At 37.7% G+C, this 17,377-nt stretch overlaps 1 protein-coding gene across 6 annotated transcripts in view; it reads left to right on the plus strand.

Moving 5' to 3' along the window:
- ROBO1 (roundabout guidance receptor 1) overlaps positions 1-17,377 on the plus strand; it is a 611,457-nt gene that overhangs the window by 498,716 nt on the left and 95,364 nt on the right. For all 6 annotated transcript variants that reach the window (XM_033146826.1, XM_033146829.1, XM_033146827.1 and 3 more), the window contains one exon: positions 5,388-5,545. In XM_033146826.1, coding sequence (XP_033002717.1) covers positions 5,388-5,545 — 158 coding nt within the window. The remainder of the gene's footprint in view (positions 1-5,387; positions 5,546-17,377) is intronic.

Below are 17,377 nucleotides of genomic sequence, written 5' to 3' on the forward strand. Positions count from 1 at the left end.
AAAATATTCCAAATCAAATTAATTATATCTTAAGACATAAATGACAGGTGTCAATTAATTGCTTTTGAACCAGCGGTTGTTTTAGGGTCAAAATAATTACAAAAGTACTGAAAACGTTGTCTGAATGTCACACACGTCACGGTGGAATGCCCCAATGAGAACTTTGGTAGAAACGTTTTGATAGGAAAATGGCACAGCCAGAAGTATGACTGTTGAGGCCAAATTAATCAAATGTTGCAAGGAACTTTTGATGCCAAATATTAGATCTCAGAGTATGGAAAATAATCCAATAACTAGGAAGCTAAGCCAAGCACAAGTTAGAAAATGCTACTTTTTTGGGCACTAGTATTTGGTGCCTCATAGGACATAGCTGTACTTGACCAATAAGATGGTGGCTAGCTGACAATGATTGTAGATCAGTGAAAGAAGGATTTCTTTTTTCTTGTTTCACATCTTCCCTCCAGGGAGAACAGTAAAAACTGCAATTGAGATTGCAGCATGTAGCTTTATGTCATTAGCATTGTGCAGTCTGTCTACCTTCCTTTGTATCTTTCTGCTGGTGAAGGCATGGGAATGCTAATGAGGTTGAGGTATGACAGTAAGGTTTGTTCTCTCACTCTCATCCCTGCCTCTGAGCTGTTATAAAAATGGGGGAGGGAGGGGGGAAAGAGGGCTGGAGGCAGGGGGTCCAGATGGCATCTGTCAGCGGGTGGAATTGATCCTGTGGTCCAACAGTTTTGAACACACATTATATTAGGTTGGGTTGTTAATAGTCAAGTACATCTCAGCATTCTGCGCCTGGATTTTGTGGGGTTGTTGCTTATAATTATTGATGTTTAAATCTTGAATGGATGTTTTAATGTAATTTCAAACTATCCTTAAATTAAGTCACAGGGCAAACAAAATTTTACTAGTATAAGCAATGTAAGCAAACCATTCTAACCTCATAAGTAAAGCTCTTTAAAATGCCTGAGAGCCAGTTCTGATGCCTCCTTTGTGATGTCAGAGCTGTGACCAGCTATCCTATGGCATGAGAAGGAATTGTATCAGGCACTCCTCCAGAGTGATGGAAACTTCTGCAGCTTCCATACTGTATAAATGACATTATTTGGCATCTATTGTTTTCAGTTGTATGCACTTTCCCCTTTTTAAGTGGAAATTGATGTTGCCACATTCTTATCAGAAGAAACCTAGTTATTCACCGAGATCTGTTTCTTTTCAAAATGAAGAGTAAAGGGAGTGTCCTAGAATTTTAATGAAGAAAATTGTTCATGTCAAATCCCATCATGATTTTAAGTGATAATTTAAACAAAATGTGAAAGGAGGGTGTCTTTTATAAAGGAATGCTACAATAAACTGGTGTAGTAATATGATTGATATTCTTATGTTTGCTTGATGGCTTTGTAAAGTGAAACACTGATATAGAAAAAGGTATGGATACCTTTCCAGCAAAAAGGGAATCCTGTTATAAAACATGGGTAAGTAACCTGTGGCCTTCCAGGCGTTGTTGGACTGCAGATGTTGGTAGAAGTGATTGACCAGGAACATATACTATGATTGTGGTGGATGGCTCAATGAAATATTTGAGCCAATGTTTAGCACCTAATGAACGAAGGTGTATGCTGAGGATTATTAGGGAAGGAAGTGAAAATAGAACTTTCAGCATTTTTATGCCTTTTCCAAAGATGGAGGATATGCTATCCTCCAGTGTTGTTGGATCACAACTCCCATAATCCCTGACCAATGGTCGTGCTGGTTGGAACTGATGAGAGTGGGGGTCCAACATCTGGAATATCAGTTTCCTGAAATACTGTGTGCAGTTCTGGTCACCATGCCTCACCATGTAAAAGATGGAGAAAGGTGTAACATAAGACACCACCTTGTATTGCATCAGCTTCTTATGGCTGTCTCTCCTGCCCCTTGACAGCACTGGCAGGGGAAATAGGGATAGTCTGGGATCAAGTAAGAAGCTGGGATAGCTTTTGTAATTCCAGGACTGTTCCTGGAAAATCAGAAAACTTAGACGGTATTGTGTTTGGACACCAGGTATTAGATGGGAATCTCTGGGTCCTAAAAAGCTGGCATTTCCTTCTTTGATTTCAGTGCACTTTTATTCCTGCTTCTGTTTTCATTCTAGCAACCATAATGCACAATGAAAATGTTTTTTGGGTGAACTGGGTGGCGCTGTGGCCTAAACCACAGAGCCTAGGGCTTGCTGATCAGAAGGTCAGCGGTTTGTATTCCTGCGATGGGGTGAGCTCCCGTTGTTCGGTCCCAGCCCCTGCCAACCTAGTAGTTTGAAAGCACGAAGTGCAAGTAGATAAATAGGTAGTAGATAAATAGGTACTGTTCCGGCGGGAAGGTAAACGGCGTTTCCGTGCGCTGCTCTGGTTTGCCAGAAGCGGCTTAGTCATGCTGCCCACATGACTCGGAAGCTGTATGCTGGCTCCCTCAGCCAATAAAGCGAGATGAGCGCCGCAACCCCAGAGTCCGCGACTGGACCTAACGGTCAGGGGTCCCTTTACCTTTATATAATGTCACATCTGATTCTAACTGTAATTCATTGTGGTGTGGGATTATTGAGCTATGGTAACTCCCAATGCTGTCAGTAAGAGCTGTTTTGGAAAATGTCAAACATTTTAGACTTAAAAACTTAAATGTAGGTGGCCTCTTTAAAATTTGCCAATGGAAGCCAATGGATTGAAATTAGCTGTTTTGGCAATGCAAGGAAATTCTCCATCTCTACTTTTTCCAGCTATAATTTGTCTGATTTAACTGAAAATGGGCCATACTGGCTAGAGCTCTAAGCAGGAGCACTTCAGACTGAAATATTCCGTTGTAGGGCACACTTGTTTTTTCATATTTTCGTTTCTTGCTTTCCAAACAATTTTTCATTTACCAAATGAGAGACACATGCTGAAAATTTAGCCTTGGATAACTAAGGGAACATATTGTACTGGATTATGAAGTATGCTACTAATACATTTTCAAAAGGAAATGCATGCTCAGATTACTTTTGAGACTCAATGTATAAAGGACAGGGAAGAAAATTGCTTTTTCAGCAAGAGAAGCAATCCTTAAATTTATAGCTTTATGTTCGATTGCCAGGGCCTGAGGCAATCCCAAACTATGTATCTCTTTTACAGTGCAGAAATAATTCCACGACTGCTATCTTGGAGTAATCTCTAGTGGATTACATTCTGTTAACTTTTCATTATGTAATGTTAGAGCCAAAATAATTAATAGTAAAGGGGGGGGGGAGGAATTGCTTTATCTATTCCAAGTCCTTTGAAGTCCTCTTAAGGCTGGTTAACTGGTAAAATGTTCTCAGTTTACAGACAAGGTAATATACTTGCAAGATAGACTTTATCCTAACAAGTATAAAAATTACTCAAGTAATTTGATTTTATTAAGGTAGCATTGAAATTCTTTGTTGCTTCAAAGGTGCTAAAAAAAAAAAACCAAGCAGATATTTGAGGAGTTTTCATGTTAGGTTTTATGAGCTTCCCCAGACATGAAAGGCCCTTAAGATTTGTAAAAACATTTAATTAGATTTTTTTTTAAAAAAAAACCTTTATGGTAAGATCCTTTCAAAATACATCTTCACTTTAAACTTCTGATATAATCTTAACTTAATAAGACTGTCCTTACGTACAGCTCTGTTCCTGACTCCAAACAACTCTGAAATGATAGAAGAGCACATTTTAATGCAGTAAATATTACGTTGTGGGTTTTGGTTTTTTGCAGTCTAATAAAACAAGCTGCTGACAGGAGTATATTTTATAGAAGTCTCATTGCACCTTGCAATTTTTTTTGTAGTCAGCTTTTGGAGGGATACTCTATTAAGAGAGTTGTAGTAATAAACTCTTCAGACATAGATGGTGGGTAACACTTAGGTCTGCCTTCTATCAGTGTTATTCAACCTTAGATCCCCAGATGTCGTTGGATTACAACACTCCTTATCCCCAGCTAACTTGACCAATGGTCAGAGATGATGGGACTTGTAGCCCAGCATATGGGGACCCAAGCTTGAGGAGTGCTGTTCTTATAAAACTATGTTTTTAATTCCTGACATAAGCAAAGCATATGTGGAATTCAGCATAATGATTTTTTTTTAGTTTTACACATTTGCATCTTGTAAATTTGATTACTTGTTGAGAGTATTTAAATGGTCATCATGCCAGGAATCCATGTTCTCTATCATGAACAGAGAAGAAAGAGTCTTCCTTTTTTGTATCAGTAGTGGAACATACTCTGGATGTGTGTGCGTGCACACACTTTGGATATATCAGAATTGGATCTTTAGGTTTACGCTCTTATTGGAATCACCATCCTTCATGTACAGCAGAATCGTCTCACTTCGTATTTATTTTATTAAAAAAAATATGTCCCACCCTTCTAGTGCTCATGTACCAACCACTCAGAGCAACTTACCAACAATTCAACTTCACAATACAATAAAAGTATTAATATATAAAGGAAACTTATCTGCTGGCTTTGTATTTGCCATTGTGTTTTCCCCCTAACTAAAATAAATATATATATTGTATAAAGAATGCAGCAATAAAATACCTAAAATATACAGCATTTGGTTGTGCATTCCATTTATTGTGGATCTGAAGGAAGGAGGTACCAGTATTTGGAGAATAGTGAATACTGTAAGAGTTCACATGCTCCCATACAAATTCTGCCTTTCACCTAGTGTAGTCCCAAGTTGCGAGGGGCCACTCACCTTTGCAGTCTAAAGGATCATTTGCAGTCTAAAGGATCTGGCATGCTTTTCTCTTGGATTGACAGATTGTCTGTGTCTGTCTTTGTCAGCTTTTCACATCCAATATTGGAACTGCAGGCAGATAAGAGGCTGGAAAGCCACAGTAAAGATATAACACATAAAATAATAGTGTCCCTATGAACTTTAGTATGCAAAATTAGGTTTATTTCTCTTTGTACTATTGTCATCACACTATTTTCAGAGATTTTGAAAAGCCTGTGAGGGGCTTTCATGCCCCGCATGTTTTTCTTTTCTTTTCCGTATGTCTAATAATTATCCCTTATTCCCTTCTTTTTAGAATACTGTATGCTTGCACTGTTTTGTTGTCTTTATTTTGGTACGCCTTGATGTGTTTTACATGACAGGTGATATTTACATGTTTAAAAAAATAAATAAATTTAAGGAGTTTAAATATTAGCATATCAATCAAATATGTAATCTTCTTCATGTCCCAGAAATAAACCCTCAGGAAGGAGCTGTGGACGTATCTGTAGTTCAACCTTCCATTGCCCTCTTTAACAAAATGATTCTTCTCATTCAGAGTACTTGATGTTTAATGCTGCTTCCTTATCACCGATTCTCATTTTTTAATTTTACTTCCCTTTGCTTTTTTCAGTACTGCGTGATGACTTCAGGCAAAACCCTTCTGACGTCATGGTAGCAGTAGGTGAACCAGCTGTGATGGAATGCCAACCTCCAAGAGGCCATCCTGAGCCTACGATTTCATGGAAGAAAGATGGTGCCCCCCTGGATGACAAAGATGAAAGAATTACAGTAAGTGTGTAAAAGAACAAAAGCTGAAAATAGAATCTCACACTTGCCTGTGCACATTATAATGGGGCAAGTGGAGCATGCATACAAATAATTAGAGTAGCTGCAGTTAGCCACCTGATGTTGCAGGAACTCTGATTTGGGGGGTTTCCCCGTTCCTGCAAGTATATCTAGAGAAAACAAGTACACACATAGTGTGGCATCCAGACTATGGAATGAACTGCAAAGCAGTGTAAGCTCTTTTTGGACAAAACAGAAGGAGGTAATTTTTGCCAATTTCCCCTCCATCTCCCAGCACCATCAGAGCAGTTTTCAGGGAACATAGAGTGCTGTGGGGGAAGGAGAAGTCAGAAAAATAATCTCTTCCTCCAGTGCCATGTGAGTTGAACTACTGGAAGTCTAGATCTAACATGCTGGAAGTCTAGATCTAACATGCAATTTGTTAATTCTTCACAGGGATGTTTCTTGTTCCTTTAATCTATGCAACCAGTTATGGACAGGCTCAGCTATTATGTTCCTGTAGTTTATTTTTTTTCATTCACAGTGATACATAGTATAGCTGCAGCAAATCTGTTGCAGAAAAAAAACCCTAAACATGTAGGGTTTTGACCTCGCTGTAGAGTTTTGAACTAAAAAAAAAAAATGCTCTCCTTAACTTGATTTTGGAGTGTTACAGTGAAACAAACCCTTTTGCCTTTTTAAAAAGTTTTGCCTACTGACAGAGAAGTTATAAGAAAAGTTAGCAAAAAAGTAATGAGAAGCAGGACCATTAAATAAATTTACTAGAGTGGGCTGTATCATTTTAGAGTGAAGGTGTAAAAATATCTTTTTTTTAATGCTTTCAACATCTGCTAAGAAATACCTGGTTCATCAGGAGGGATGTGTATCATGTTCTTGCTGTGCAAGGGGGAGTGTATTATGCAAGGGATAATTTTAAAAAAGTATGTCCCTTCTCTTGTATTCTAAAGCAGCATTATCTGTTCTGCCATTTCAGAACTCTACAACTTAAATCCCACTCCATTCTGCTGTAAGCATATCCAGTTTAACAGTTTGCTGGAAGCAGCCATGATGAACAAAGGATGAGAAATTAATTAATAGATTTGACTGGAACAGATCTTCCTCTAGTCGTTTAATGCAAGACTGTTCATTATAAGAGAAAATCAGGTGCTCCTATAAATTGGGTGCATGAAAAGATATTTGCATTATAATTCTGCTCTTCAGTAAGATTTAAATACAAGGAGACATATGGCATGTTTGCTTTCTTACATCATACACGGTATAATGGCTGATTTTCATGCGATTCTCATGTACCTTCCATGAATATGACTTCTGTTTTGGAAAACTGACATTTATATTGGGACACATGTCTGTGAGATAATTCACATGCTGTATCTAAACATTTACTTATTTATAAAAAATATGTACTGCTATATTATAAAAAAAATCAAAGTGGTTTACAATAGTGTCAATATATAATAACACATTTGAGATTTTAAATCAAAGACCATTAACTAACTACTACGAGCTTAGAGATGAGGTAAGTAAGAGGCCTTTTATTAAGTAATCAATCCCTATCTCTAAAATTTACTAAAGGTACCAGAGTTACCATCTGGAGGCAGCCGCCATTGGTTTCCCACAACAATTTCATCTGGAGTCTAGCCAAAGCCCCCGTCTTTCCAATAGAGTGGTCCTCCGGATGTCTCTAATGATAGCTCAGTCAGTAGAGCATGAGACTCTTCCAAATCTACAATTCTGTGATTCCTTCAATCCCAGCCAGCCTGTCATATTATACATGACAAAGCTATCTTTAGCCATCTCACCCCTTGCCTTTTCCTGTAAGACCAATTGCAGTCATTAACAGTCATCAACAGGTTTTCCACACCTATCAGCCAATCACCCATTCCCACCACCCTTCTGAGTAATACCCCTCCCCACTCTCTCACTATATATAAGGGTCTGGTGACTTCTGTTTCAGTGTATCTGAATAAGTGTGCGTGCACATGAAATCTCATACCAAGAACAAACTTAGTTGGTCTCTAAGGTGCTACTGGAAGGATTTTTTTTATTTTTTTATTTTGTTTTGACTATGGCAGACCAACACGGCTACCTACCTGTAACCAGTCCTTTGTGAGTTAACTTTCCCTGCCCCAACAAAAGCAGGATGGTTTTTATTAATGTACTGGAAAAATGACACAATTTTGTATCAACAAGGTGCTGTTGAGAATAGGCAAACCTGAGCTAAAATCTGACATTACTTTATTAGGAAGTAAGCGCTATTAGAATTTATCTAAGATTAGAATTTATCTAAATAAAGCAGGGTTAGTATGGGAACCTTACAATTTCAAAAGACTAAGGGGATAATCTATGTGATGGGCTGATTATCTAAAACTCACAGCAGGACTTTTGTGGACGAAAGAAACAAACAGCAGATAATGATGGAGAGAACTTGAAGAGACATATGAGATACTGCAAAAGAAGATCAAGCCCTAAACATAGTGGGACTGACTTATAAGAAAACATGCATAAGATTTGGGTGGGTGTTAATAAATATAGTATAGAAATTTTAAGCAGCTTCAACATTTTCCTTCAATTATTTACTATACCTTCTTGTTATAAAGCTCAAGTACTGCAGTTCTCACATGTTAATATAGTCTCCTTCTATTTTATCAACTAAGGATGTGAAAACCAAGGAGTCAGAATCAGTATTAGAAAGAATCATATCCTATTTTGCAGTATGTTCCATGAACATCTACATTCTTTTAAAAACACATTTAATTGAGATGATAATTAATTGCACCATTTAAGTGTAGAGAATGATGTGCATAAATGTATAATAAGCAAAATACTTTACACATACATTAAAAGCATCAAGATACAAAGAGATTACTTTCAATTAAGCTTCCAAGAATGAAGGGTTCGGCCTAGAAAGCCGAGTTAAATACTGTGAATCCAATTTCGCCCCTTTTGCAATAACACTTGTTTTCCATTTCTTCACTTCTTTGCCATTTATATATCATGCTCATTTTAAAAAGAAAACCTTGATAAGTAATTTATATTTTTATCTTTGTGATTATTGGCTTTTAAAAGCATGGAATTGTTCATCTCAGTTGCATGTATAGCTCAGATTTTGAATGGTTTGGATAAGTTGTAGCTCCATTTCTATTTTGCTTGATCCCCTAAATAGCACATCAGGAATTTGAAATGTTTTTTATGTATTGCCAAATTAAGTTTATGGACACAATTTTCTTTGGGAAAACAATATTGAACATGAGCTGGAAAATTACTGTACAATTGCACTGTGGAAAGAATAACATTCAAAGTTTTTGTTCAATCAGCAATTATTTGTTTCCGTAATGGTAGCAGTAGTAAATTACTCCAAGACACAATTCAATCTTCCTGTAGAGTTTTAAAAGTTATATTTTTCTTCATTTCAAAGTGAAGCATCTTAAGTAGTTAGATGACAAAGGGTAAATGAAATTGAAAAAGTCATTATGTATATCAGCCAAAAAAAGATCTATGTGTAATAGATGAAAGAAGAAACTAGCACCAAATTAATCTCCATCCCAAGGAGGGTACTTTCTCTTTGAAAGATGAATTGCTGTGATAGAGGAAGGGTCAAACAGGAGATTAAAAACTATGAGTTTGGCTTTGTCTGGATGCAATAGGTTTAACTCCTCAGTGTTTCTTTTAGGTACATTTTCACAAAATTCTCAGCATATTATTGTGTACTCTCCCTTTTTCTTTCGTAAACATTGTCATCTTTGGGTTTTTAACTGTATTGAGTTCAGACATACTGGGCCCCTTATGGTTTTCTTAGTCTTTTTATCCAGGTCATTCAGGAAAAAAGTTACTATAATTATACTATACAATAGTTTAATCTTTGGGTGGAAATAAATTTGTCTACAGTATGTTAAAGTAGATTGCTTTAACTCAGATAGCTAAGAGACTGCAGCTTCTTTTTAAATCATGGGGCAAAACTGAAATAATTTATTATGGATTAGACTTGGCACACTTTGACGAACAAAATGCTCACATCTCCCCTAGTTAGCTAGCGGTGCAAAGTTCCCAAGAGTCACTTTATACCTTATGAGAGATGGTAATATTCACATCCACATAGAAAGCAGCACCCAGCCTGGTGATAACAGAGTTATCAATGCAAAGGAGGAGCTAAAGCCCAAGATAGGAAAAGAGGTTGTAAGGGAACACCTAGCTACCAGTACTTTAAATGAATTCAAATCTCCAGGGCCTAATGAGCTCCACTCAAGATGTAATCTCAGAGCCTCTGTCTATAATCTTAGACAATTATTGGAGAACAGGGGTGGTCCCTGTGGACTGGAGGTGGGCAAATGTTGCCCACATCTTCGAAAAGGGAGGAAAATAAGACGCAAGTAACTGTCGACCAGTGAGCTTCACATTGACAGCAAGAAAGGTTCTAGAACACATAATTCAAGTGTCAGACTAAGAGCTGTTCATCATTGGGGAGGCAAAGGAAAAATCTGCGCATCTTCTCTTTCAGTAGAACATTTGCATTTTGTCACATCAAAGATTCTCCTTATACCTCTGTTCTCTCTGCTTTTACAGTCTTTATTTATATAATTAAATGATCTTCTCCACTGCCACATTGGAACTTTGTAGGCAAACCTATCATGGTGTCTCCTTTTGCCGTTGGTTTAGTTGCTCATCTCACAGAGGAGCTGAGGGGATCTAGACAAATTCATCGTAAGAGGTCTTTTATAGATATTAGAATTTGCATCCACAGATACATGAACCACTCTTTATTAGGTATTTACAGAAATTAGGTATGTACTATTTCCAAATAGATCCAGTTCCTAACTGTCATGGCATGTTTGATACACACTAACAGATACATATTTCTGTGAGATTGAGATTTTTGAAGTGTTTACAGCCAAATGTGATAACATATAACATTTAAAGGCAGGCAGATCTCACATAGTTGTGTTTTAAAAGGTAGGGGTTCTGTGTGCTCATCCTTTCTTTTGTGGGGGGAATTTTTAAAAAATTGATTAATATTTACCAGTAGTAGTTTTCCACTTTTCTGCCTCATTCTTCCTTATATAGGACCCTGACAGACCTGTTTGCTATTGTGCTTCTTATCCAGCTATTTTTCTCATCCCTATTCTATGAAATAAATTGTGAAATGTTGGGCACAAGTAATGTTTCCTTTTCATGGATCCGTAGTAACTGTTAACCTATTGCCTTATTTGGAACACATCTGTTATGAATATTCATGAAACAAAATTTACAAATATTCATTGTATCTGTAATATCACAGCCTATGGGAGCTGAAAATCACATTATATGTATGAGTGAGTTGGCCAACTAAAAATGATATTCAGCTCAAGCACCATTGCAATATGAATATTTAGATAAACTCTATAAATTTTTCAGACTTTAAAAATAATTGAAGTTTGAGAAAGTCAACAACAAAAGTTATCCTGTACTATGCTTAAATGCATGCAACCAAATATTTCTTTTGTTCAGTTATATGATGTAACATGATTTGTCATTGAAATAAATTTGGAATTAATCTGCTAAGTTGGGCAAACTACATTTATTAATGTTCTGTACAAATTTCTATTGTCTTTTGTCCTAAATGGAACAAATATGGAGCAGATATGCATTACTTAAAACAGTTTTGAAACTGCCATCAGACTGGAAACTGAAAATATTTGGGCATTCTTGCTAGATTCTTGAATTTCAAGGACCACCTACAGTAGTAAAATGAGAGAGACTACAAGGCTGTGCCTTTTAAAGAAATTAGAAGAAATGTGGTACTTCTTTTGAGCTTCAAGCTACTTGTGCTGTCTAGGATTTTCAAAACTGAATTGCTAAAAGAAAGAAAATGATTTTGGTTGTTAGAAATGGGTTGAGGAATGGCTATTCATCCTGGTATTTTTCATTTCATTCATACCCCACCCTTTAGGCTCTGAGCATCTTTCAAAGATTAGTACTGAGACATGCACCATCTAAATACATGACATATGAGGAAAAGGAAGTGGGAGGGAAGAGGGAAAAGCAAGTTCAACCAAAAGTTACAGTTCTTACATTGCAGTTACAGAATTCTGTCAATGTAGATTCTGGCTGTGTAGAACAGTAGAAACGCCACCACTGCCAGTGACATCCTTGCGCTTGACAAAGAGCAGTCTCTCCCTGGAAGCTCTCTTCCCCCACCCTAGGTCATATCCCAGAGCACAGCTGGTGTCCAGGCCAGCAGAATAGGGTAGCATCCGCTATGCAGTTCTTCCCTCAAACAGCTAGAAAACCTTAATGGAATGATGAAAGTTGAAGCCCCAATTTTTTTCTCCATTAGAGGTTGCTTAAACTCAATGGCTTTGCAGCCTCAGGCAGTCTATTTCAGTAGTTACCTTGTGGGCTTTTGTGGAGTAGAAGTTTCCTTCCAGAGTTGGGGTTGTATATACTGTAGCCAGTGGCAAAATATTTAAAGCTGTGCCCCTTTTAAAGACACAGGATTGAGTCACAGCACAAGCACCACATTTTAAATATGTGTTTTAATTGTTTAATTTTTTTATTGTGATTTTAAATCGTTCAAGGCTTCCTAGATATATCTGTAGCTAAGCTATGTCTTTTTACAGGTGGGTAGCCGTGTTGGTCTGCCATAGTCAAAACAAAATAAAAAATTCTTTCCAGTAGCACCTTAGAGACCAACTAAGTTTGTTTTTGGTATGAGCTTTCGTGTGCATGCACACTTTTTCAGATACACTGAAACAGAAGTCACCAGACTGGCATTTGTTTTACCATGTGGTGTGGACAATAAAGCTGAGTTTAACTGCCAGTTCAGTCAACTTCTGCCTGTGGAGTTGGGGGGGGGATATTTTGTCCTTCTCCTTAGGCAACAAAATGTCTTACCAGTCCTTTGTGGAAAAAAAATCCTTCCAGTAGCACCTTAGAGACCAACTAAGTTTGTTCTTGGTATGAGCTTTCATCATATTATACATGACAAAGCTATCTTTAGCCATCTCACCCCTTGCCTTTTCCTGTAAGGCCAATTGCAGCCGTTAAGAGTCATCAACAGGTTTTCCACACCTATCAGCTGATCACCCATTCCCACCACCCTTCTGAGTAATACCCCACCCCACTCCCTCACTATATTTAAGGGTCTGGTGACTTCTGTTTCAGTGTATCTGAAGAAGTGTGCATGCACATGAAAGCTCATACCAAGAACAAACTTAGTTGGTCTCTAAGGTGCTACTGGAAAGAATTTTTTATTTTATTTTTTAATAAGAATTTATTGGCATTTTCATAACAAAACATAAACCCACACCCACACCCACATATATAAATCAAATACAAACACAAATACAATTCTTCTTGTTTACTCACTTAAGAAAATCTTCTAGTTCCAAATCTTAACAATTGACTTCCCCCACCCTCTCTCCTTCGGTTTTATATCCATATTCTACTTTAATAACATCCTTTCTCTAAAAATTTTATTCACTTAATAAAATTCGAACCTTAAACCACAATCTTAATAACAATTCTTTGGATCTTAACAAATTACTCTTATATTAAATCTAAACTATTCTTCTTCCCTTAAACTGCTGCTAATATCAAGAAATTTCAAAATATCCCTTTACTTATTAAAAATTAAGATAAAGCTTACTGTCTTAACCCTCCGATTTCAGATTACCATAACAAAGCATTTATATTTTATACTTAATATAGTTCACCCTATCCCCCCTCTATCCAATGTCCTTCTCCGTCTTTCACCGGAACCGCTCCTCAGATTGTCCTCTTTTCTTATACGTCCACATGACCAGACCAGCCAGACACCGTCCCCTACCATCCTTGCATCGAGCATCAGGATACACTGTTCATCTCTCGGCTTCTCCCATTCAATGCTGCATTCTTCTATTTGTAAATATCTTAGTTTCTTGACCATCGCTCCCGAGCTCACACCTCGGGGGCTGGATATAACATTCCTAGCCGTTCTCGAGCTGCCACCACCGAGAAACGCTCCTTTTTCTAGGGATCGCCGTGCCAACTCACTCAAATTTTCCAACAACTCCTTCAGCTCTTTGCCCAGACATTCTTCCATAGTATCGAGTATCTGAAAGGTCTCCTCTGTGGGAAATAGATTTTCCTTCAAATCCCCACTCAAAACCTTCAATTTCCGATTAATCAGTTCCAGTTTCAGTATAATAATCCTTTCTTCATCAGTTAGTTCAGAGTCCAAAACAGTTTCAAAAACAAAGCCCAGCATGGTGAGGATGGGCATAGGTATCAAATTTCAGTTTCTATTTCAGTGTCGTTCATCATGTAGCAGTACTTTTCCACTTCGGTTCAAAGTTTTCGCGGCCATTTTCTCTGAAACCGGGACGCAAAGACTAAAACTTTCAAAAGGAATATTATCCATCCTCTTCCTCCCCCAAGGGAGATCTATAAAGTCTCACTCCTTAAAAAGTCTTAACAATATATCCATCCAATAGCAACAGCATCACAATCTGTTATTCTTCTCAGCTCCGAAGAGAGACAGGCAGTCTGCCTTTATCTAAAGCCTCCAGGGTCGTTAAGTCGTTAAGTCTTTAAACTCAGCAGTTAGTCCAATTAAGTACTTACGACCTCCAGCTTCTTTTCCTTTCATCTCTCTCAGGTAGAACGTCTCGCTCACCACGGCCAGTTCTCGCCGCTTTTCCGCCCGGTTGGGGCATTTCCCCTAATGGCCCAGCTCCGCATTCCCTTCACCCCCACTCCCCCTTTACAGGGGGAGCGAGGGAAGGGCGCGTAGCTTAGCGGGCCCGCCGGGGAGCCCGAGGCACGGGACGCTCTTCCCGGCCTCACCGGAGCCCCGCGTAGCGGTGGCAGGGCTCCAACCCCCGGGCTGGACTGGGTGGCCTCGCAGCCGAGGCAACCCAGCGACCGCCCGCGATGGCGACCTCGCCGGAAGTCAGGATCGGAAAGAATTTTTTATTTTGTTTTGACTATGTCTTTTTGCATCTGTAAACTACAAGGGACATAATAAAACTTTTTTAAAATTCCTCTCTTGATATGTATGATGACTTTTCATTCATTGCATTATTTCAGAGCGGGGAGGGGAGTTACACAATATTTTAGGGGAAAAGAAGTTCTCTTGCATGGAGCTTGGAAACAGATGTGAATGATTAGTGTATCCTTGTTTAGATTTCTTTGATACATTTTATTTTCTTTCAGTCTAGTCATTTCACATTTTGCTTATTTCGCATTCCGCTATGGATAGCTTTGCATTTCTGAAGTTCCTATACAACTTCTGGTCCTATGAAAAGTGTAATTCAAAGCACAGAACTTCAAAAATAATATTTGTTTCAGGTCTTTGGTTTCCTCCACTGAACAGAGTTGCAATTACCTCTTTTCAGGATTGTGCCAAGTACAGATAGCAAGCATGTGCAAAAGCACCGAACCGACATACAAGATGTTGGACTTCTTCCAAAACTGCTTTGCAGCACTAGGCAAAAAACTAGATACTTTCTGTCACAATTTATACGGTTTCAGGGTTTGGGTAACCAAGCTGAAGTGGTTTTATTTGCAACTGGAAGCTATTTCAGGGAGGTAATGAAAGACAGAAAGGCGTAACAGAATGTCATCTGGTTGTACAGCAAAGGCTGTATGAGACATTTAACATTAGTGGGGGTGGCTTCAGAATGCTTGGAGTGAAGAATGCAGATCAATGAACAGAATTCATTCACTATATATAGCCTTGCTCATTACCCTAAACCTTAATTTTTGTTCAATCCACATTTTAAACTGATATTATTTCATCACATAATATCTTAATTACTGCCAAATTATTAATATTGATCCAGACAATAGCTAGGTGTAATTGGAAATATTTACTGTTCAAAATTCTTAACATGAAAACTGTAGCTACAGGCTAAGTTTCAGGAAAGGGTTAGTTTCCTTGCATAAAAACTAAATCCATTATTTTAGAACCGTATGTTTTAAGCTAATTAACTGTTTGAAATAAAGAGGGGTTTGTTTTGCTTAAATTCTATGTGCGTCACAAGATTTTGCAAGAACAATTTATTCCATGTGCTTCTGAGTTACAGTCTATCTATATATATAATAAAGTGCATCTTCTCATTGGGAGAACAAGTGAAGTTCTGTACATTTTTAACTAAGGAAATATTAGCTTGTTTTTCAAGGACAGTATCCCAATGCATCAAGAGATGTTACTTATGTTGTCTTGGTCATTCAGAAATTTTAAAAAAAGATGGTGATGCTGGCAGCTCCTTTTCCATGATAGGTAAAACAGGTTGGAAACTGGCTTGGATGACAGACATATATGTAACAGATTCTTCTGCACAGATATCTGTACATGGGGAAAATATCTACTGGCCGATAAGCCCTATATCATCCCACAAATGGGGAAATTATCCGATGAGACAACTTAATAATAATAATAATAATAATAATGCAAATATATAGGAAATAGATACTTCTGGGATTTTACAAGAGCAATTTTAGTATATCCCGCCCACAGTTAAGCCTTTTATGATCCCCTGCTTTCATTGTGTTAAGCTGGGGGCAACCAACCTTTTTGGACCAGAAGGTACATTTTGAATGTTGAGAAAATTCAGTGAGTGTTGAGTGTTGTGTCTCCTGTTAAACAAATCAAAGGGCAGAAAGAAACAACATCTCCCCAGAAACCTCATTTTGTTGTTGGTGGTGGTGACATTTCTATACCACCCTTCTTTCCAGATGCCATATACTGCCATGTAGGACATAGGGGGTGTAGTATGTTGTCACGTGTAGAATGTAAGAAGACGTTTGTCAAGACATTTTTCATTTGGCAGAAACATCCTTAGGGTTGTCTAGCAGGAAATCAGGCTTAAGAGGAAGAGAAGCTAATTAGCTTATGCTTTGAAGTTGCAGTGACAGGAAACAGCAATTAGGATCAGGAAAATGCTACACTGGTCACTTCTCAGAGGTGTAAGGTAATTTCATATAAGAACAAACTGAATAGCTGGTTACCTGTAACTCAGCAACTACAGTAATGCAGTATTTTATGAACAGTGATATTGGTAATTCAGATAGATCGGTTTAGCTTCTTAGCATGAATTTGTGGCTCATGACACTCTTTTTTTTGTTCAGAAAATTTACTATATTTTTAATAATGTCATTTTAAGCTACATATGATCATTGTATGTGCCTGAAGCTGTTAATTATCATCCATCTGTTAGAATGTTTGACCTTGGAAAAGTGTGGATAACTTGATAGTGGTGATACTTGTGAGGGTGGGGGGAAATGCTGTGAAACTAAGACATGAAATCATCTGACTTTTTCCAGGGCAGAAAAATTAAGGAATAATGGGAAATGAGTTCAATTCAAGTTCACTTTTTATTTCTGATTTCAGCTATTGATTATACAGAGGAAAAACATAAAGCAGTGAATCAAGAATAATTGTGCATTATGGTCTGAATTTTATAATCCTATGCATTGTCATCTTATATATATCTCATTTTCTGTAATGGTAGCTATATTCAGACACAGAGGGAAGGTTATTAATGTAGAGACTTCACATATCTTCTCTTTCAGAGAACTATGAGCATGTCGCTCCTTAGCTTAAACCCAGCTACTGTTTCAAAGACTAATTTATATACATTTCGTTATTGCTCAATGAACCACATAGCAAAAATATAACACCTTCCATATGAAGCTTCTGTAAGTCAGGAGATGAATGTTCTTAACAGCTTAAAGTATCTCAAAGAGGGACATTAGGGTTTTGCACATTCCATTTCCCTAAGTGGTAGAAAATTCCAGAAGCTTAACAGGGTCAGTTTCCTTGCGAATACATTAATTGCAGGCTTGTAACACATTTCC

The sequence above is a fragment of the Lacerta agilis genome, chromosome 4 (assembly GCF_009819535.1).
Source record: "Lacerta agilis isolate rLacAgi1 chromosome 4, rLacAgi1.pri, whole genome shotgun sequence".
NCBI lineage: Eukaryota > Metazoa > Chordata > Lepidosauria > Squamata > Lacertidae > Lacerta > Lacerta agilis.